We start from the raw sequence: 24168 nt of genomic DNA, 5'->3' as shown, positions 1-24168 counted from the left end.
AGTAGTTAAAAAAAATTGTTGTTCTTAAATTTTTATCAGATAGAAATATGGTACTGCTACAAGTTTCAAATGTATTTTGCACTTAAAATGTTAATATTTTAGAAGATATGCCTTTTCCGGTGCGCATGTTTTCTTTTTTCCGCCATTTTGACAAGTCCTGCAAATCCGGCACTATAACATTTTTCTAAATTAATTTTTTTCACAAAACACACTCAAATTCAATAGTCTAGCCATTTTCAAATACAATGATACATAAGTTGTGTTTTAACTAGTTTTTAATAAATTTTAGCAATTTTTTTTACAAGCGTCCCATAAGTGGGACGCTAGCAGAATATGGGTTAATAAGCTTTTATTTAGTTCACCATGTCCGTCTGTTTGTTTGTCGTCTTTTTGTAAACACTGAGTTATAATATGTATATAGATTGTTCAACTGATAATATATTATGTGTAAAATGAAAAACAAAATAGATTGTCTAATTGTCTATGTTGTATATGTACCTAACGTTTATTGTTGGTCTAATCATGGGTCTTGTGCCGTTTGATTCAAGTGGTTACAAGGTGGCCGCTGTAACAACTAGCTCGCTGTACATGGAAGGGAGTGAAGTCAGTAAAATAAACAAAAGCACCTTTATGATCGGGTGTAAAGGACTTCTCGTGGCAATAGAACTTACAGATTAGTCTACGTGATCTAATCATCGATTGGTTCTTGATAAGGTTTTGGCACATTAGTTCATTGAACGACGATACACGTAGGGTAGCTTTAGATACTGGCACTAACAAATACATGGACGAAATAAAGTGGGGATTTATAATAATGTCAACCATCGTTTGATTCTAGATATCTTTAGCCAGTTACCAACAATGGGTTGATTCTAGATCGTTAGCCAGTTCTCCAATGGTAATGTTGAGAGAAAGGAAACATCATAGACTATTGTGTCCACATTTAAAGTCTGGAGTAGGGACTGGGAACAAAACTGGTTTAATTACACGTAACGGACAGACAGACGTAACGGGATCTTAAGACAAATATGAGGACTGTCAGATTGTCTCGGTTGTACTTTATACATCACTGGAAGCTAACACCAGGGACAAAAAATCAAAACACCGTCTGATGGTTGTCTTAGCTCCATGCGATAGGCAGACAATATAAACAGGACATAGGCAGACAATATAAACAGGGCATAGGCAGACAATATAAACAGGGCATAGATAAGTCCACAGACAATATAAACAAGAGAGGTATAGACCCACTAATGCATTGTTGGATATGGCGGTGCGGCATCGATCGATCGGAAACTATTGGCACAAACCAGACTGGGCAAAGATAGGCAGTGGATAACGTGGGCGGTGGTAAAGTGAGACACAGAGGTAGACGGTGGTAGAGTGAGACACAGAGGTAGGCGGTGGTAAAGTGAGACACAGAGGTAGGCGGTGGTTAAGTGAGACACAAAGGTAGGCGGTGGTAAAGTGAGACACAGACACAGAGGTAGGCGGTGGTAAAGTGAGGCACAGAGGTAGGCGGTGGTAAAGTGAGACACAGAGGTAGGCGGTGGTAAAGTGAGACACAGAGGTAGGCGGTGGTCAAGTGAGACACAGAGGTAGGCGGTGGTAAAGTGAGACACAGAGGTAGGCGGTGGTCAAGTGAGACACAGAGGTAGGCGGTGGTAAAGTGAGACACAGAGGTAGGCGGTGGTCAAGTGAGACACAGAGGTAGGCGGTGGTCAAGTGAGACACAGAGGTAGGCGGTGGTCAAGTGAGACACAGAGGTAGGCGGTGGTCAAGTGAGACACAGAGGTAGGCGGTGGTAAAGTGAGACATATAGACACAGAGGTAGGCGGTGGTAAAGTGAGACACAGAGGTAGGCGGTGGTAAAGTGAGACACAGAGAGGTAGACGGTGGTAAAGTGAGACACAGAGGTAGGTGGTGGTAAAGTCAGACACAGAGGTAGGCGGTGGTAAAGTGAGACACAGAGGTGGGCGGTGGTAAAGTGAGACACAGAGGTAGGCGGTGGTAAAGTGAGACATATAGACACAGAGGTAGGCGGTGGTAAAGTGACAGACAGAGGTAGGCGGTGGTAAAGTGAGACACAGAGGTAGGCGGTGGTAAAGTCAGACACAGAGGTAGGCGGTGGTAAAGTGAGACACAGAAGTTGGCGGTGGTAAAGTGAGACACAGAGGTAGGCGGTGGTAAAGTGAGACACAGAGGTAGGCGGTGGTAAAGTCAGACACAGAGGTAGGCGGTGGTAAAGTGAGACATATAGACACAGAGGTAGGCGGTGGTAAAGTGAGACACAGAGGTACGCGGTGGTAAAGTCAGACACAGAGGTAGGCGGTGGTAAAGTGAGACACAGAGGTAGGCGGTGGTAAAGTGAGACACAGAGGTAGGCGGTGGTAAAGTGAGACACAGAGGTAGGCGGTGGTAAAGTGAGACACAGAGAGGTAGACGGTGGTAAAGTGAGACACAGAGGTAGGCGGTGGTAAAGTGAGACACAGAGGTAGGCGGTGGTAAAGTGAGACACAGAGGTAGGCGATGGTAAAGTGAGACACAGAGGTAGGCGGTGGTAAAGTGAGACACAGAGGTAGGCGGTGGTTAAGTGAGACACAAAGGTAGGCGGTGGTAAAGTGAGACACAGACACAGAGGTAGGCGGTGGTAAAGTGAGGCACAGAGGTAGGCGGTGGTAAAGTGAGACACAGAGGTAGGCGATGGTAAAGTGAGACACAGAGGTAGGCGGTGGTAAAGTGAGACACAGAGAGGTAGACGGTGGTAAAGTGAGACACAGAGGTAGGCGGTGGTAAAGTGAGACACAGAGAGGTAGACGGTGGTAAAGTGAGACACAGAGGTAGACGGTGGTAAAGTGAGACACAGAGAGGTAGACGGTGGTAAAGTGAGACACAGAGGTAGGCGGTGGTAAAGTGAGACACAGAGGTAGGCGGTGGTAAAGTGAGACACAGAGAGGTAGGCGGTGGTAAAGTGAGACACAGAGGTAGGCGGTGGTAAAGTGAGACACAGAGGTAGGCGGTGGTAAAGTGAGACACAGAGGTAGGCGGTGGTCAAGTGAGACACAGAGGTAGGCGGTGGTAAAGTGAGACACAAAGGTAGGCGGTTGTCAAGTGAGATAGGGTGGTAGAGAGTGGTAAAGTTACAGAAAGCCGTTAACCATAATGTAGGTAAACATCAGGTAGATGTAGATACAGCTGTTAGACTGTGAGGCAGCAGACAGAGAGACATGTTGCCTACAGAAAGTACAGTCAAAATGTATGTCTCCTCACTGTCGAGTCCCAGTAAGCCAATAATAACAGCGTGAATCCAACAAGCTGACCATTAGTTCCTGGTGCCGACCTAGGTTCCTGGTGTCAGTGTTAGATGACCCTGGCCCCCCAGTGGCAGAGGGTACAAGATTCCTTCGGGCTTTTAGGTTCGTCATTGGGTGTTGATGTCACACAGATGTGTTGGGGTGTTGATGTCACACAGAGGTGTTGGGGTGTTGATGTCACACAGAGGTGTTGGGATGTTGATGTCACACAGAGGTGTTGGGGTGTTGATGTCACACAGAGGTGTTGGGGTGTAGATGTCAGACAGGGGTGTTGATGTCACACAGAGGTGTTGGGATGTTGATGTCACACAGAGGTGTTGGGATGTTGATGTCACACAGAGGTGTTGGGATGTTGATGTCACACAGAGGTGTTGGGGTGTTGATGTCACACAGAGGTGTTGGGGTGTAGATGTCAGACAGGGGTGTTGATGTCACACAGAGGTGTTGGGATGTTGATGTCACACAGAGGTGTTGGGATGTTGATGTCACACAGAGGTGTTGGGATGTTGATGTCACACAGAGGTGTTGGGGTGTTGATGTCACACAGAGGTGTTGGGGTGTAGATGTCAGACAGGGGTGTTGATGTCACACAGAGGTGTTGGGTTGTTGATGTCACACAGAGGTGTTGGGGTGTAGATGTCAGACAGGGGTGTCGATGTCACACAGAGGTGTTGGGTTGTTGATGTCACACAGAGGTGTTGGGGTGTAGATGTCAGACAGGGGTGTCGATGTCACACAGAGGTGTTGGGTTGTTGATGTCACACAGAGGTGTTGGGGTGTAGATGTCAGACAGGGGTGTTGATGTCACACAGAGGTGTTGGGGTGTTGATGTCACACAGAGGTGTTGGGTTGTTGATGTCACACAGAGGTGTTGGGGTGTAGATGTCAGACAGGGGTGTTGATGTCACACAGAGGTGTTGGGTTGTTGATGTCACACAGAGGTGTTGGGGTGTAGATGTCAGACAGGGGTGTTGATGTCACACAGAGGTATTGGGGTGTCGATGTCACACAGAGGTGTTGGGTTGTTGATGTCACACAGAGGTGTTGGGGTGTAGATGTCAGACAGGGGTGTTGATGTCACACAGAGGTGTTGGGGTGTTGATGTCACACAGAGGTGTTGGGGTGTAGATGTCAGACAGGGGTGTTGATGTCACACAGAGGTGTTGGGGTGTTGATGTCACACAGAGGTGTTGGGGTGTAGATGTCAGACAGGGGTGTTGATGTCACACAGAGGTGTTGGGGTGTAGATGTCACACAGAGGTGTTGGGGTGTTGATGTCACACAGAGGTGTTGGGGTGTTGATGTCACACAGAGGTGTTGGGTTGTTGATGTCACACAGAGGTGTTGGGGTGTAGATGTCACACAGAGGTGTTGGGGTGTTGATGTCACACAGAGGTGTTGGGGTGTTGATGTCACACAAAGGTGTTGGGGTGTAGATGTCAGACAGGGGTGTTGATGTCACACAGAGGTGTTGGGGTGTTGATGTCACACAGAGGTGTTGGGGTGTTGATGTCACACAGGGGTGTTGGGGTGTAGATGTCAGACAGGGGTGTCGATGTCACACAGAGGCGTTGAGGTGTTGATGTCACACAGAGGTATTGGGGTGTTGATGTCACACAGAGGTGTTGGGGTGTAGATGTCAGACAGGGGTGTTGATGTCACACAGAGGTGTTGGGGTGTAGATGTCAGACAGGGGTGTTGATGTCACACAGAGGCGTTGAGGTGTTGATGTCACACAGAGGTATTGGGGTGTTGATGTCACACAGAGGTATTGGGATGTTGATGTCACACAGAGGTGTTGGGGTGTAGATGTCAGACAGGGGTGTTGATGTCACACAGAGGCGTTGAGGTGTTGATGTCACACAGAGGTATTGGGGTGTTGATGTCACACAGAGGTGTTGGGGTGTAGATGTCAGACAGGGGTGTTGATGTCACACAGAGGCGTTGAGGTGTTGATGTCACACAGAGGTATTGGGGTGTTGATGTCACACAGAGGTATTGGGATGTTGATGTCACACAGAGGTGTTGGGGTGTAGATGTCAGACAGGGGTGTTGATGTCACACAGAGGTGTTGGGATGTTGATGTCACACAAAGGTGTTGGGGTGTTGATGTCACACAGAGGTATTTGGGTGTTGATGTCACACAGAGGTATTGGGATGTTGATGTCACACAGAGGTGTTGGGGTGTTAATGTCACACAACCGTATTGGGGTGTTGATGTCACACAGAGGTATTGGGGTGTTGATGTCACACAGAGGTGTTCGGGTGTTGATGTCAGACAGGGGTGTTGATGTCACACAGAGGTGTTGGGGTGTAGATGTCACACAGAGGTGTTGGGTTGTTGATGTCACACAGAGGTGTTGGGGTGTAGATGTCAGACAGGGGTGTTGATGTCACACAGAGGCGTTGAGGTGTTGATGTCACACAGAGGTATTGGGGTGTTGATGTCACACAGAGGTATTGGGGTGTTGATGTCACACAGAGGTGTTGGGGTGTTGATGTCACACAACCGTATTGGGGTGTTGATGTCACACAGAGGTATTGGGGTGTTGATGTCACACAGAGGTGTTGGGGTGTTGATGTCACACAGAGGTGTTGGGGTGTTGATGTCACACAGAGGTGTTGGGGTGTTGATGTCACACAGAGGTATTGGGGTGTAGATGTCAGACAGGGGTGTTGATGTCACACAGAGGTGTTGGGGTGTTGATGTCACACAGAGGTGTTGGGGTGTAGATGTCAGACAGGGGTGTTGATGTCACACAGAGGTGTTGTGGTGTAGATGTCAGACAGGGGTGTTGATGTCACACAGAGGTGTTGGGGTGTAGATGTCAGACAGGGGTGTTGATGTCACACAGAGGTGTTGGGGTGTTGATGTCTCACAGAGGTGTTGGGGTGTTGATGTCACACAGAGGTGTTGGGGTGTTGATGTCACACAGAGGTGTTGGGGTGTAGATGTCAGACAGGGGTGTTGATGTCACACAGAGGTGTTGGGGTGTAGATGTCAGACAGGGGTGTTGATGTCACACAGAGGTGTTGGGGTGTAGATGTCAGACAGGGGTGTTGATGTCACACAGAGGTGTTGGGGTGTTGATGTCACACAGGGGTGTTGGGGTGTAGATGTCACACAACCGTATTGGGGTGTTGATGTCACACAGAGGTATTGGGGTGTTGATGTCACACAGAGGTGTTCGGATGTTGATGTCACACAACCGTATTGGGGTGTTGATGTCACACAGAGGTATTGGGGTGTTGATGTCACACAGAGGTGTTCGGATGTTGATGTCACACAGAGGTGTTCGGATGTTGATGTCACACAGAGGTGTTGGGGTGTTGATGTCACACAGAGGTGTTGGGGTGTTGATGTCACACAGAGGTGTTGGGGTGTTGATGTCACACAGAGGTGTTGGGGTGTTGATGTCACACAGAGGTGTTGGGGTGTTGATGTCACACAGAGGTGTTGGGGTGTTGATGTCAGACAGGGGTGTCGATGTCACACAGAGGTATTGGGGTGTTGATGTCACACAGAGGTATTGGGGTGTTGATGTCACACAGAGGTGTTGGGATGTTGATGTCACACAAAGGTGTTCGGATGTTGATGTCACACAGAGGTGTTGGGGTGTTGATGTCACACAGAGGTATTGGGGTGTTGATGTCACACAGAGGTGTTGGGATGTTGATGTCACACAAAGGTGTTGGGGTGTTGATGTCACACAGAGGTGTTGGGGTGTTGATGTCACACAGAGGTATTGGGGTGTTGATGTCACACAGAGGTGTTGGGGTGTTGATGTCACACAGAGGTGTTGGGGTGTTGATGTCACACAGAGGTGTTGGGGTGTTGATGTCACACAGAGGTGTTGGGGTGTTGATGTCACACAGAGGTGTTGGGATGTTGATGTCACACAGAGGTGTTGGGGTGTTGATGTCACACAGAGGTGTTGGGGTGTTGATGTCACACAGAGGTGTTGGGATGTTGATGTCACACAGAGGTGTTGGGGTGTTGATGTCACACAGAGGTGTTGGGGTGTTGATGTCACACAGAGGTATTGGGGTGTTGATGTCACACAGAGGTGTTGGGATGTTGATGTCACACAGAGGTGTTGGTTATCGGTGACATGTGACCTCGAAAGTTATCAACGACCACTTCTTTTCATGTTTTCAATTTTCCCAACACAACAAACGCCACTATCATCCCATTCAGTTAATAATTCTAATCCTTTGAACGTCTCTTTTTATTGATAGAAACCATTTTTATACCGCAAAAAAATTAAGTTTAATTCCAGGCGAGTAAAATATTTTCAATGCTCGGATATTATTCATCATTTTTAAGTAGCGGCTTTTACCATTAATTTTAGAGCAGGCTGTATTTTTACGTTCAGCAGCCCTTTCTTCTGGCCGACGTAATGCCAGTTTTTACACGCTATCACCGCATCTGTTTTGGTCCCTAACACCGCCAGTTCAAACCCTCTGTGTAAGCCGCTACGTGAAACACAAAGGCGACAACTATAAAGCATTCTTACTTAGTGACTCATGCTTTAACAATCTGTTCTTCTTTATTGCGTCATCAGCGTTTGGGTACTTTATTTTATCTTGTAAGGAGAAAACAATTTACAGTCATTTTATCAAGGCTTTATCAAACCAATCTTGAATCTTGGCATTTCTATCAGCTATTTGTCATTTTCAATGGTAAAGTGGATAAGGGTTGGATAAGCCCAGGGGCGTAGCGAGGGGGGTGCGGACCGCAACGGGTGACACCCGACCTCGCTACGCCACTGGATAAGCCCCACCTTCCACTCCTGACCGAAAACAAAAATCGCCAAAATAAAGATGTGTAACGGCTTCATTTTTTTGTTTGATGTATATATTTACGAGGTTCTGTAGGTAAAAGTTCTAAGAATTAAAAATGGATAAAAAGTTTTAATAACAAGCTTTTACGTAATAGTGCACTAAAATGGAGAAAATAAATGATTTTCCTTAAATATATAATAATATCCTACTATTAACTATAAAGAAAAGCGTGGGTCACTATTATTTATTGGATACATTTACTAATATTTAGGAAGAGACCCACGCTTTTCTTTATAGTTATTTAGATAGTAGTGTATTGTTGTTTATTTAAAGAAAATCATTTATTTTCTACTTTTTAGTGCATTTTATAAAATCTTGTTATCAAAACGTTTTTTGTTCATTTTTGTTGCATTATTTTTTAATCCATATAATCCCTAGGTAGACACACACACGTAGACATACACACAGACAATCGCGTACACACACACACACACATAGATACACAGTTAGACACACACACACCCATACACACACACGTTAAAACACACATAGACATACACGTAGACACACATGTAGACATACACGTAGACATACACGTAGACACACATGTAGACATACACGTAGACATACACACACACACACACATATAGGCACACTCTTACCAAAAAAAACTATTTTATCATCTGTCAAACCAACTGGTCTCACTGACAAAGAGACTGTGCGCTGGCTTAAAGAAAAATCTAGTTTTAACTGGAAGTTTGAATGGTGTACTTTATCCTTCTCTCTATCACGTCTTCCCACGTCTCCAGACGATACACCCAGCAGCCAATCAGAGAGTGGTCGCCACGAGGTACACAGTGGAACTAATCGATTGATAGCTTCATAGATTGATAGATTTTATTGGATATTAGTAAATGTAGGCCGCGCAAATCAATGGTAAACGATGGATTGATTTCATCACCTCGCAGGCTGATGAGAATGGCTTGATGAAGTTTTTTCTCAGTCAATGTAAATTTATTGATCAGGGTCAAAGTTCATAAAATGTGGTTATATATATAGCAGGCATGCAATGAACTTGTTGTTGACTCCCAACTCCCAGAGTGTTGGCTCGTCATCTGTGACTTATTATCTTATCCTTGTGGTGAGAGTAAACTCAGGCCTTCTTACATTACCACACTCCCCTTCCCATATCTACTCACCCACAACCCCACACAACCACACACACTGTACGACAGCGGCATCACTCAGTATCTCACGATACGACTGCACTGTTAGACTGACATGACGGGCAGACAGCTTAGATCACGATTTGTCGTGGCAGTGAACACGTGATCTAGCAGTCACCAATCGCTGTATCGTTTGGCGGCATACACGAACAGCTGTAGGCAAAGTTTACTGACACCAACAGCCACCCCAGTGAAAATATTTCTAGGACCTGTTTTAGGACGCTACATCTTGTATCAGCCGCTCGCTATAGGCGGGGTCTGCTGGTCTCACGTCAGATGTTCAGTCACATCCGACAAATCCGTCCTCGACAAAATGATCCAGTCAAAATAGCCCCGACATACTGGCTCCCGTCAAACTGACTCGCGACATATAGGCACAGGATAAATGGGCGCAGGATAAATGGGCTCCGACATATTGGCTCCAGACAAATAAATCGTATGACAACTTTTGGCATAAGCGTAACCATTTAATCCAGTCCACCAACGACACGCAGAACCTACCTACACTACCACCATGATCTCTTTTAAATGCCTGAATGAAAAACTTCAGGAACCAATAGCAATAAATAAACAAACCGAGGTATTATTAACCGCAGGTTAAGATCTGTTGCTTAAAAACGAGAATACAAGTTTAATGTGTGATAGACATGATGTTTAGAGGATATACGAAGTTTTGTTTTGATAATTTCAAATACATACTATTTCTGAGACACAATAATGTAAAAATAAGGCCTGCCGACATATAACTACATACATTGTATTATTTAAAGGTGTTGGCTAAGCTAACTCTGAAGATGAAGTGGTTGTAATGGAAGGGTCATGTTCAATGAGACCATTTCGCCGGTAGACTATTCATGTACGTGAACCCTAGTGACAGGAGCGTTTTCGTTGGGAGTACTAATGATTGAAGCCCTTTTGTCGAAAGCTAAAACGACTGGAGCCTATAGGTGTGAAGTAAAGACGGGAGCCGTTTTGTCGGGAGCCAATATGACGGAGTCAATTTAACTGTGGCCCTTTTGTGGGCTGTTTTGTCGGGACCATTTTGTCGGAACCATTTTGTCGGGACCATTTTGTCGGGACCATTTTGTCGGGACCATTTTGTCGGGCCGTTTTGTCACAGCACGTATTTCATGCTGGAGTTGATTGTAGTGTTTGACATTTCTTTGCCAAATTGTGGCCAGTTTGACAATATCTGGTCAGGTTGTTGAGAATTTGATTTTTTCTGGCCAAGTTTATCTAATAATCCTGAAACTCTGACGAATATACTTGTATTCAGAATGGAATGATTTATTCAAACTTGACGTCCTGTGGAGCAGCAATGTTTTCAGTTGTGTGGGCGACAACGTATTAAAACAGCGTCCTGTCCCCCACTCAGTCCGTCTGTACGAGCGACCCTCAGATCACAATCATCTTCCACATAGCCATCCCGTGCAGCTAACCAGATACAATCTTAAACAAGTTGACCTTTTGACCTCTTTACTTCATTTTCTGGGACTTGATAAGCGTTTGAAGAGATGGGCAGATGGGCAGAAATCTTATTGCTGAGAGGGGGCGCAGGTGTCGGGTAGATAATGTCCGAGAATCTAAATTTAGATCCAGGGGTCCATCTTAACTAGAAGAAATATCCGGACAGAAAAGGTGATGTTAAGGCAGCTAAAATAAATGTCCGGAAAGCTACGAATATGTTTGGACAGCTAATATAAATGGGCAGACAGCTAAGGCAATATCCGTGTAACTAACTGTATTGGCAGCGAGATTATCAATGTCTACCATACAACGTGATGGCAAATTTTCAGGTTCTTATTTCAAAGACATTTCATGCCATGTTTTAAGTTTAAAATAGAACGTAAAGAAAAATAATTTAGACAAGTACATTTTAACAAAACCGTGGATAATGGGCAAAACTGTCCATCAAGATTATATAAGCAACTGATGGTAAGTGAAGGGGTTTGGAACTTCTCCAGATTTTTCCTATTGGTGCCTATATGTGTTGGCAAATATTCCAGTGCATAGAGGTGTAACAAGCGTCACAGCTAGATGTAAACTAATGTAAAGTAGGCCTAGTTTCAAGCCAAACGCGGAGTAAAAGGGGTCAAATCAATTGAAAAAATTCAGTCGGTTTGGTTTACAAAAGCCCGTCAATTCTCTGAGCATTCAACTCAGCGGTAATAGCAGCTAAACAGTTTCAACACACATACCTAAACCTAAACCAACACACATACCTAGACCTAAACCAACACACATACCTAGACCTATACCATAACATTATTAGACCTATATCAACACATAGTTAGACCTATACCAAAACACATACCTAGACCTCTACAACACATATACCTAGACCTATACCAAAACATTCTTAGACCTATATCAACACATACCTAGACCTATACCAACACATAGTTAGACCTATATCAACACACACATACCTAGATCTCTACAACACACATACCTAGACCTATACCAAAACATTCTTAGACCTATATCAACACATAGTTAGACCTATACCAACACACATACCTAGACCTCAACAACACGCATACTTAGACCTATATAAACACACACAGACCTACACTAACAAACATACCTAGACACAACACACATACATAGATACAACAACACACAGACATACACAAACCAACAAACCCTATACAGCTCATTCTAAGCATGCGTCAAGATTTCGTCCACTCCATACAACCGGTTAAAACTACACTCAATCAGATCGTCCTTAATTACAGGACATGATTTAATATATCCAATACTTAATTAAATTGTCCCTATAGAGCATCTAATTAACTATATCAAATGCCCAATTAAATTGTCCCTATAGAGAATCAAATTAATTATATCAGATATCTAATTAAATTTTCTAAAATTACAAAACATTTGATTTATCATATCAAATATCACGTGACCATATCGCAAACCTTAAAAAAATCAAATCAACAAAATTTGTTTTTAGTTGATTCCTTTTTAGGCTTATTTGAATTTTAACTTGTATTTACCAAAGTTGTTTACAATTGGCTAGACATGAACTTGATGAAGTTATTTGAAGTGAGACATGAACATAAGTAGGTTATTTGAAGTGAGACATGAACATAAGAAAGTTATTTGAAGTGAGAAATGAACTTGATGAAGCTTTTTGAAGTTAGACATGAACTTGAAGTTATTTGAAGTGAGACATGAGGTATTTATTTGAAGTGAGACATAAACATGAGGAAGTTATTTGAAGTGAGACATAAACATGAGGAAGTTATTTTAAGTGAGACATGAACATAAGGAAGTTATTTGAAGTGAGACATGAAGTTATTTGAAGTGAGACATGAACATAAGGAAGTTATTTGAAGTGAGACATGAAGTTATTTGAAGTGAGACATGAACATAAGGAAGTTATTTGAAGTGAGACATGAAGTTATTTGAAGTGAGACATGAACATAAGGAAGTTATTTGAAGTGAGACATGAAGTTATTTGAAGTGAGACATGAAAATAAGGAAGTTATTTGAAGTGAGACATGAACATGAGGAAGTTATTTGAAGCGAGACATAAACATAAGGAAGTTATTTGAAGTGAGACATGAAGTTATTTGAAGTGAGACATGAACATAAGGAAGTAATTTGAAGTGAGACATGAACATGACGAAGTTATTTGAAGTGAGACATGAACATAAGGAAGTTATTTGAAGTGAGACATGAAGTTATTTGAAGTGAGACATGAACATAAGGAAGTTATTTGAAGTGAGACATGAACATGACGAAGTTATTTGAAGTGAGACATGAACATGAGGAAGTTATTTGAAGTGAGACATGAACATGTGGAAGTTATTTGAAGTGAGACATGAATGTAAGGAAATCATTTGAAGTGAGACATGAATGTAAGGAAATCATTTGAAGTGAGACATAAAGTTATTTGAAGTGAGACATGAATGTAAGGAAATCATTTGAAGTGAGACATGAAGTTATTTGAAGTGAGACATGAATGTAAGGAAATCATTTGAAGTGAGACATGAAGTTATTTGAAGTGAGACATGAATGTAAGGAAGTTATTTGAAGTGAGACATGAATGTAAGGAAGTTATTTGAAGTGAGACATGAATGTAAGGAAATCATTTGAAGTGAGACATGAATGTAAGGAAATCATTTGAAGTGAGACATGAAGTTATTTGAAGTGAGACATGAATGTAAGGAAATCATTTGAAGTGAGACATGAAGTTATTTGAAGTGAGACATGAATGTAAGGAAATCATTTGAAGTGAGACATGAAGTTATTTGAAGTGAGACATGAATGTAAGGAAGTTATTTGAAGTGAGACATGAATGTAAGGAAGTTATTTGAAGTGAGACATGAATGTAAGGAAATCATTTGAAGTGAGACACGAGAAAACAGTTTGAAGGCACTGACCTGAATAGAACCGGACCAGAAATGCCAGATCCTCCTTTGGCCCCGCCTCCTGTATGTACCTGATGTCTCTGTAGCCGAGTCCAGCCAGGTAATCGTTCTGGTCAGCAGGGAGAGGAATTCATTGGGATCATTTGTTTTTTTAAATCATGCGTCATAGTTACACTAGATTTTTTGCTGATTGCCACAATGTATCATTCTACGGCCCAACTCCCCACCCCACCCACTATTTGAACCATCTCACAGATTAAAAAGAAACTTTAAAATGTAAAATATCAGGAACGATCTGTTTTAAAAATAGTGCAGTCTCTTTGATGATTGTAATGTGTTCGATATTGCCTGAACTAGCTCGGGATTATTTAGATACCATCAAACTTGCTGATCATGTTGGAATTATTTAGATATCATCAAACTTGCTGATAATGTTGGAATTATTTAGATACCATCAAACTTGCTGATAATGTTGGAATTATTTAGATTCCATCAAACTTGCTGATAATGTTGGAATTATTTAGATACCATCAAACTTGCTGATAATGTTGGAATTATTTAGATATCATTAAACTTGCTGATAATGTTGGAATTATTTAGATACCATCAAACTTGCTGATAATGTTGGAATTATTTAGATACCATCAAACTTGCTGATAATGTTGGAATTATTTAGATATCATCAAACTTGCTGATAATGTTGGAATTATTTAGATACCATCAAACTTGCTGATATTGTTGGAATTATTTAGATACCATCAAACTTCCTTATAGCCTAGAAATTACTTGATATCACTAAACTTGCTGATAATGTTGGAATAACATAGAAACATAAGCACCAAACAAGCCGACTAGATAACATAACAGAGAGGTAGTTACACCATTATTCGTACCTGAATAGCCAATGGACAGTCAACTGGTTCCATCCGTCGAATGACGTCACCGCTCAACTGGACGTGCAGGGAGTTGCCCGGGATGGCCAGCTGCAGGCATATCTTCTGGGCGGGGGTCGTCACGGTGCAGGGGAACAGGCGGGCGTGGGGGTCGGTGTCTGAGGTGAACACACGGATAAACCTGGGGGACAGAGGCCAGTCATAATGGTGGCGTCAGACAACTGGTCAGTACTGGTCAGTTATGGTGGTGGTGTCAGACAGTGCTGGTCAGTCATAATCGTGGCGTCAGACAGTACTGGTCAGTCATAATGGCGGCGTCAGACAACTGGTCAGTACTGGTCAGTCATGGTGGCGGCGTCAGACAGTACTGGTCAGTCATGGTGGCGGCGTCAGACAACTGGTCAGTACTGGTCAGTCATGGTGGCGGCGTCAGACAGTACTGGTCAGTCATGGTGGCGGCGTCAGACAGTACTGGTCAGTCATGGTGGTGGCGTCAGACAACTGGTCAGTACTGGTCAGTCATGGTGGCGGCGTCAGACAGTACTGGTCAGTCATGGTGGCGGCGTCAGACAACTGGTCAGTACTGGTCAGTCATGGTGGCGGCGTCAGACAGTACTGGTCAGTCATGGTGGCGGCGTCAGACAGTACTGGTCAGTCATGGTGGTGGCGTCAGACAACTGGTCAGTACTGGTCAGTCATGGTGGCGGCGTCAGACAGTACTGGTCAGTCATGGTGGCGGCGTCAGACAGTACTGGTCAGTCATGGTGGCGGCGTCAGACAGTGCTGGTCAGTCATAATCGTGGCGTCAGTCAGTACTGGTCAGTCATGGTGGTGGCGTCAGACAACTGGTCAGTACTGGTCAGTCATGGTGGTGGCGTCAGACAACTGGTCAGTACTGGTCAGTCATGGTGGCGGCGTCAGACAGTACTGGTCAGTCATGGTGGCGGCGTCAGACAGTACTGGTCAGTCATGGTGGTGGCGTCAGACAACTGGTCAGTACTGGTCAGTCATGGTGGTGGCGTCAGACAGTACTGGTCAGTCATGGTGGCGGCGTCAGACAGTACTGGTCAGTCATGGTGGTGGCGTCAGACAACAGTGGTCAGTACTGGTCAGTCATGGTGGTGGCGTCAGACAACTGGTCAGTACTGGTCAGTCATGGTGGCGGCGTCAGACAGTACTGGTCAGTCATGGTGGCGGCGTCAGACAGTACTGGTCAGTCATGGTGGTGGCGTCAGACAACTGGTCAGTACTGGTCAGTCATGGTGGCGGCGTCAGACAGTACTGGTCAGTCATGGTGGCGGCGTCAGACAGTACTGGTCAGTCATGGTGGTGGCGTCAGACAGTACTGGTCAGTCATGGTGGCGGCGTCAGACAAATGGTCAATACTGGTCAGTCATGGTGGCGGCGTCAGACAGTACTGGTCAGTCATAATGGTGGCGTCAGACAACAGTGGTCAGTACTAGCCATTCAGTACGTCTGAGAGCTTTTATCTCATTATATTTGGCTGGCTTTTCACGAGATTTGGGTGGCATATCACGAGATTTGGCTGGCATCTCATGAAACTTAGCTGACATATCACGAGACTTTGCTGACATTTCACAATACTTTTCTGACATATCACGAGACTTTGTTGGCATATCACGAGACTTTGTTGGCATTTCACGAGACTTTGCTGGCATTTCACGAGACTTTGCTGGCATTTCACGAGACTTTGCTGGCATTTCACGAGACTTTGCTGACATCTCACGAGATTTGGCTGGCATCTCACACGATCGCCGCTTATGGCTTCCTTATGGACTCTAGTCTCCTTTAAGCCGGGAGTTTTAAAAAGTCTTCTGTAAAATTTGAACCCAATATTCCATTTTTTCAATCTGTTCATATGAATTAAACCACATAAAATTTCTCACTCAATTTCTTTTTTACGGCCAACGCATTTGTATTTTTTAAAGGGCTTAATAAGTTCTCTTAAAATTGTATCCTAACAAATCCCATGATCGCCCTGAAGAGAATCTAAAATTTATAAATCTGCGCGGATTTTTTGTAAAACGTGTGTTCAATAGTGGACATTATACTTCACCAACAAAAAAAATAATGAAAGACGATTTTTAAAAAAAATATTGCAAATGATTTTTTTCCTCTTCTGCTAACTGTTCATATCCGCTCAGCAATAACCATTTGTGCCATCTTAAGTTCGTCTCGAAAATGGAAATCAAATATGTGGGCTAGCACTTTAAATGAAATTTAAATGTGCATTACGGTCAGATTGGGAATAATCACGGTACTTTTGGGACAATGGATGCCAGCCTGACATTAGCAGGCATTGAACTCAAAATGTTGGATGTCTTGATCACACGGTGCATTGTGTAGACAGGCAGGTGGTGGTGTGGTCATGTGGCTGATGGTGTGGTCATGTGGTTGATGGTGTGGTCATGTGGTTGATGGTGTGGTCATGTGGTTGATGGTGTGGTCATGTGGCTGATGGTGTGGTTGATGGAGTGGTTATGTGGCTGATGGCGTGGTCGTGTGGCTGATGTTGTGGTCATGTGGCTGATGGTGTGGTTGATGGAGTGGTCATGTGGTTGATGGTGTGGTTATGTGGCTGATGGTGTGGTTGATGTTGTGGTCATGTGGCTCATGGTATGGTTATGTGGTTGATGGTGTGGTCATGTGGTTGATGGTGTGGTCATGTGGCTGATGGCGTGGTCGTGTGGCGGATGGTGTGGTCGTGTGGCTGATGTTGTGGTCATGTGGCTGATGTTGTGGTCATGTGGCTGATGGTGTGGTAATGTGGTTGATGGTGTGGTCATGTGGTTGATGGTGTGGTCATGTGGCTGATGGTGTGGTTGATGAAGTGGTCATGTGGTTGATGGTGTGGTCATGTGGTTGATGGTGTGGTCATGTGGCTGATGGTGTGGTTGATGGTGTGGTCATGTGGCTGATGGTGTGGTCATGTGGCTGATGGTGTGGTCATGTGGCTGATGTTGTGGTCATGTGGCTGATGGTGTGGTCGTGTGGCTGATGGTGTGGTCATGTGGTTGATGTTGTGGTCATGTGGCTCATGGTGTGGTTATGTGGTTGATGGTGTGGTCATGTGGTTGATGGTGTGGTCATGTGGTTGATGGTGTGGTCATGCGGTTGATGGTGTGGTCATGTGGCTGATGGTGTGGTTGATGGAGTGGTCATGTGGCTGATGGCGTGGTCGTGTGGCTGATGTTGTGGTCATGTGGCTGATGGTGTGGTTGATGGAGTGGTCATGTGGTTGATGGTGTGATTATGCGGCTGATGGTGTGGTTGATGTTGTGGTCATGTGGCTCATGGTGTGGTTATGTGGTTGATGGTGTGGTCATGTGGTTGATGGTGTGGTCATGTGGCTGATGGTGTGGTCGTGTGGCTGATGGTGTGGTCGTGTGGCTGATGTTGTGGTCATGTGGCTGATGTTGTGGTCATGTGGCTGATGGTGTGGTCATGTGGTTGATGGTGTGGTCATGTGGTTGATGGTGTGGTCATGTGGCTGATGGTGTGGTTGATGGAGTGGTCATGTGGTTGATGGTGTGGTCATGTGGTTGATGGTGTGGTCATATGGCTGATGGTGTGGTTGATGGTGTGGTCATGTGGCTGATGGTGTGGTCATGTGGCTGATGTTGTGGTCATGTGGCCGATGGTGTGGTCGTGTGGCTGATGGTGTGGTCATGTGGTTGATGTTGTGGTCATGTGGCTGATGGTGTGGTCATGTGGTTGATGGAGTGGTCATGTGGTTGATGGTGTGGTCATGTGGTTGATGGTGTGGTCATGTGGCTGATGGTGTGGTTGAAGGAGTGGTCATGTGGCTGATGGTGTGGTCATGTGGCTGATGGTGTGGTTGAAGGAGTGGTCATGTGGCTGATGGTGTGGTCATGTGGCTGATGTTGTGGTCCTGTGGCTGATAGTGTGGTCATGTGGTTGATGGTGTGATCATGTGGTTGATGGTGTGGTCGTGTGGTTGATGGTGTGGTCCGTGGTTGATGGTGTGATCATGTGGCTAGAGCGAAGTGTACGCCTCAAGCACCACCACCACTTCTGTCAGGACACCACGCTTTAATGGCCTGGCATCAGCGTAGCTACAAACTACGTGCTAGACTCGCTTATTTTAGCTGACTTTCATCATCAGAGTAATTAGTCTCATAAAATACTGAGCGCTCATTCTTCTATTGCATGCCGGTCCCTAATGGCGATGTTAAAAAAATAGAATTAATTAAGCGGGATTTTTTTCAAGTCGCTCCTCCTTAATGAAGACTGAGAAATGACATGATGGGAGTTTAAATGTGTGCGACTTTTTGACACCGAGCAATGTTGAAATTGGCGGCCTAAGATGGCGTTTAATCTGGTGGGAATCTTTTCATCTTGTTCTCACACTGGCACGGTCAAACTTGTGCCGTGGCTCGTGTAGCTGGGCCCTAGGCTGGTTTTTTAACGGAATTCTTGAAATCAACCGTGTTCTTCTTTCTTTCATGTTCAGAAAAGGACGAATACTCTCTCAAGAAAAGCCTCTCCTTTTTTGGTTTATTTCCATTTGACCATTCGGGTTTACCTCCCCTACTGCTGTATTAGTCACTTGAGTTGCTTTTAGTGTCACCCATGTACCCGCCCAGTTGAGTGGACTATTGGCTTGAGTTCCCTGTCAATACTTGACTCTTGTCTGCTGTTTTTCTCATGTTGACCTCCTTCCACCAGCACAGATAACATTTTTTGTCCGACACTACGACTAGTTGTGTGGAAGAAGTTGCTAAGTAGCTGTTGCTAAAATTAGAACTTATCCACACACACACACATCTCACCACACACTCTCACCTAACCAACCACCGGCATCTCACCATACACCATGCCCTGCGCGTCCACACACTCGCACCTCACTATCCCACACACCCATACTACCTATCTTCACCTCACCACCCACCCTCACCTAACCACCCCCACCCCCCACGATCCCGCACCTGCCCACACCACCCAAGCCCCAACCTACCCATTGTTTGTGTCATCGTCCAGCCACCTCTGTATGTCCACCGTGTTGCCGTCTGTGATGCTCTGGCCCGTACTGCGGCTCACGGTGTGGCTCTTGAGCCTGCTGGCGGCCTTCTGCTCCTTCCTGGTCACGGCCTGGTAGAGGTCAGCCAATGAGTCGCTGAGGTCCCAGGTTTCCTCATCATTGTGACCCAGACTAAGTCCCACGGACTGGTGGGTCAAACCTGGTCAACCGAAAGTGTAGGCAGCAATGAATGGAAAGCAAAGAAACCCGATTTTTCTGCAACTCATTTATTTCACTCATTGACTGGATATTTTGGTCTGACTTCTCACGGACAATACTTGTCTGGGCAAAGTAGTTGTGTCCCCTTAAATAAACCTTACATAATGTAAGGTTACATATTGTTTACCTCCTGGTTCGTTCGTCCAGAGATGAGGGGTTATTTATAGGGTTGTTCAAGGGAAGAGTATTATCTCCAGCTTTTTAAAAGATAGTTCCGAATGTCTTGGTTTGGAGTTAAAATATTTTCGAATAGAAAATGTATTGAGGTTCAAAACTCATTACAGGATGAACATGATGACTATATGACAAGGTGGGGATGACTTTTTTTTTTCAAAACATCTTTTAATTTCTGTATATGATGGATGCTATAATAAAGGTATGGGTGATTTGGCGCTATAAGTAAGATAGGTATGGGTGATTTGGTGCTATAATAAAGGTGTGGATGATTTGGTGCTATAATAAAGGTGTGGATGATTTGGTGCTTTAATAAAGGTATGGATGATTTGGTGCTATAATAAAGGTATAGTTGATTTGGTGCTATAATAAAGGTATAGTTGATTTGGTGCTATAATAAAGGTATAGTTGATTTGGTGCTATAATAAAGGTGTGGGTGATTTGGTGCTATAATAAAGGTGTGGATGATTTGGTGCTATAATAAAGGTGTGGATGATTTGGTGCTTTAATAAAGGTATGGATGATTTGGTGCTATAATAAAGGTATAGTTGATTTGGTGCTATAATAAAGGTATAGTTGATTTGGTGCTATAATAAAGGTATAGTTGATTTGGTGCTATAATAAAGGTATAGTTGATTTGGTGCTATAATAAAGGTATAGTTGATTTGGTGCTATAATAAAGGTATGGATGATTTGGTGCTATAAGAAAAGTATGGGTGATTTTGTGCTATAAGAAAGGTATGGGTGATTTTGTCATGTTCTGCGGTGGAGCTGGTCACTCCCTTATGTTTGAAGCTAGGTCACCGTGACCTAGATCTGCTGGCAAAAAGCCGTTAAGTCAGTGAAACTGGACCTTGGTTGGATCAATCACAAAATGACACGTGACCTTTGTCCTGTTAACTAGACGAGGCGGTAGTCGAATACCACACGAACGGCGAGATCCGAGTATTGTAATCGTCCTGGCGACACAATTCTCGTCTGTCGATATTGAGGTCAGTGACGTCACGTCTGGGATTGCGGCCATTGCCAGGCTGTCATACAGCCAGCGTTGACCACCACTGGGTATCGTCATGAACGGCTCATCACTGACCGCCAGAGGGCAGACGTGTGCTGGCATGTTCTCAGGGCCCAGTTGGGGTAGAGGGGAGGGGGTGGCTCAAGGTTTTTGTCTGAGGCTAAATGCTACGTCAATTGAGGCCATCATAATTATACTTGTCACTCTTCTTAAAAAGATAGAACTATTGAAATTATTCATTCATTTATTATTTATAAATTTCATTGTTAAAATTAATTTTCCAAAATGTCAAATAAATAATAAAGGTCAAGGAAATGTCCTTCTCCCTGTCTGAAATGTGACGTAAATGTCAGTCGAACAAGCCCCCATCCCCCCTCCCCGATGAACTGGAGACCATCTAATGATGCGAGAGTCTGGAGATTCCCACGAAATTAAACTGGGATCTCATAACACACAAGTCATCAACACGGTCTTTGTAAAAAAAAAATTACATCAATTTGGTATCAACATTTAGTTTGACCAATAGGGTACTGGGAAAGTCACGTGATGCAGTCCTCCATCAACTCCCATAGTAGACTTGAGGTTTACATGAACTGCCGTCAGATATATATGTCAACTCCCATCTCGCCAATACTTATTCTATCCAGATTGATAGGATGAATACATTGACAGCTATCACCCCCCCCCTCCCCGCAACAGACTGATCGGATGAATGAGTTGACGTTTACGGCTAACAATCCCTCCCTCAAACGCAATGTCTGGCTATAAAACTGTGTCTTGGGTAACATACGAAAAGTAGCCTAAACAGATCTACATCAGAAATACGTCAACGTTTTTAAAATTTTACAACTTATGCTTTAAAAAAATAAAACTCACCTTCAAGCTAGTTTAGATCTGAACTCACCTTGGTGCATAAGTTCGCCCACACTCCACCAGGCTTTCAATAACTCAACAAACATTAAACTCACCTTCAAGCTAGTTTAGATCTGAACTCACCTTGGTGCATAAGTTCGCCCACACTCCACCAGGCTTTCCCGCCATGGTACCGCTGACCTGGCAGTTGACCTTGAGCATGGCCTTGACCCACTGGGTGCGGGGGCTTTTGGTCGACATGAATTTCACTGTGGGCTCTGGCGTCTGGGGCAAGCTCAGTCATCCCCACACATTGTGCGCACGCTCGGCTGTAAGGAGGTCGATGGGTTAGTTCGTCCACAGTAACACGGCTAGGGGAACATCTTAAGAGGTTTTAACAGAGGTTTAGCAGTGGGGGAAGTGGAGGCGGTGCCAGCCACCAGTCATTTGAGGGGTAGGTCGCAGCTAGAGACTACATGGACACGTTATAAACACGATAAAGATGGTAACATTTCTCAAGACAATTTACCCTGAGTTTGAAGTAATTCAAGGGATTGGGGCAACACGACGCCCCACCTATCGTGTCTTTACAATAAGTAGGTACCTGTATTATTTTATCTACACAAAAACACTAGATAGGTAGTCTAGAATAGTGCCTATAATAGACCTGATTTTTGTTTACTTTCTCGTATACGAAGTAGGCATATAGAGGAAGTATTGTATTCTTGCAAAAATCGAGATTTTCATAAATCTCAACGTTTTACACCTCCCTGAGTCGGAGAAACTTTGTTTTGCAAATTTGTCTGAATATCTGTGTGTCTGTCTGTTAACACGATAACTTGAGTGCCGTTTCAGTTATGTTGACGACATTTCATATAGGTTTATATCAAATGTACAGTTCTGTATAAATTTTTGAATGATTTTCGGCCACCGGAACTTTACTTCCGGTTTCTGAATAGCTAATAACTTGAGTATCGTTTAAATTAGGTGAACGAAATGTTGCATATAAGTATTACATTTTATGAGCATGTTTCTATCATATTTTAAATGATTTCTGGTAACCTAAAGTGGCAATGTTCTGTATTTTCGTGGGAAAACGCTAATTTGAGTACTGTTTCTGTCAGGAAGACGAAATTGTATATATGAGTATAAAAGTATAAGAACTTATACTTGGGTCATTTTCAATTTTTTAGCGACCTTGTGAGTGACGTGGTACTTTATTTCTGGTTTATAAAATGTTTCAGTTTGGTGGATCATATTTTTTTACTAAGGTATATGATTTTACTCTCTCCATTCTTTCAAACTTGAAGTGATTTCCGGTGACCGGTAATAGTACTTTACGCCATTTCCAATTTCCCAAAAATACGTAAGCAGAGTTTCCTTTATAAAGTAGTAAGGGATCGTCCATAAATGACATCACACTCACAGGGGGAGGGGGGGGGGTCCACAATTTTGTGACGGTGTGACCATCCCCACCCCTACATGGTCTTAGTGAGCTGTGGTTCACGCTGTTTACCTTCGTGGAGTCGGGTTTAGTGACGGCTATTAGTGGCAGATAATTTAGTTTGAAACGATTTTAAACGTTGGGGGGGGGGGGGGGGGAAGCAGGGGGGGGGGGGGGGTTATGGTCCTTAACGAGCTACTTATAGTGTTTTAAAGAAATACTTTCAGTGTCAGCGTTGGTACTGTCGAATTCACAAATTATGAATTACTGAAAAGTAGAAAAAACAACAACTAAATAGCGGCGTATGTTATGCCGTGGGCCGGTTCGTTGATTAAAATACTCTATGTTGACAGAGTTCAGACAAGATTTTGGAAAAATATCGATGTTTTAAGAAAAATTCAACTGCAATTTTGAGGGGGGGGGGGGGTTGTAGGCTGAGGTGTGATGTCGTTTTATGGGGGGGGGGGGGGGTCTGGCTTTTTTGTGACGATGTGTGACGGAGGGGAGGGGGGAAGGTAAAAATCGTCCAAAAAACGTGACGTCATTTATGGATGACCCCTAATTACCCGCTCTATTCTACACACACTGTTTGCGTTAAATTGGTGCGATATTCTCTTTTCTACTTGAGTCTATTCTATTTTTAGAATCTAAGTATTACAAAACTTAATAAAAAACATTTCTAAATCCGGGTCAGAATTGAATTGTCGCCCCCTTTACCGTTATATAAGACCATACGAGAAAGTTTAGGGGAGACTACTCCCGCTTTATTTTCTCTGTACCCAATGTTCTTGAAACCCGA

General features: G+C 44.0%; 1 protein-coding gene across 2 annotated transcripts in view; it reads right to left on the bottom strand.

Moving 5' to 3' along the window:
* LOC131947287 (uncharacterized) overlaps window positions 1–24168 on the bottom strand; it is a 96970-nt gene that overhangs the window by 45522 nt on the left and 27280 nt on the right. Inside the window, exons 2-5 of one of the 2 annotated variants that reach the window (XM_059308452.1) lie at window positions 22070–22254; window positions 19603–19825; window positions 14604–14784; window positions 13723–13819 (exon numbers count right to left, since the gene is read on the bottom strand). In XM_059308452.1, coding sequence (XP_059164435.1) covers window positions 13723–13819; window positions 14604–14784; window positions 19603–19825; window positions 22070–22229 — 661 coding nt within the window. In that variant the 5' untranslated portion in view covers window positions 22230–22254. Of the gene's footprint in view, window positions 1–13722; window positions 13820–14603; window positions 14785–19602; window positions 19826–21977; window positions 22010–22069; window positions 22255–24168 lie in introns of those variants that run through there. The other variant, XM_059308453.1, reaches the window with a different exon arrangement.

The sequence above is a fragment of the Physella acuta genome, unplaced genomic scaffold, assembly GCF_028476545.2.
Source record: "Physella acuta isolate Inbredline_101_S28 unplaced genomic scaffold, ASM2847654v3 ptg000591l, whole genome shotgun sequence".
NCBI classification, from domain to species: Eukaryota; Metazoa; Mollusca; class Gastropoda; family Physidae; genus Physella; species Physella acuta.
The sequence above is the reverse complement of the archived record's forward strand: the minus strand, read 5'-3'. Positions and strand labels throughout refer to the sequence as shown.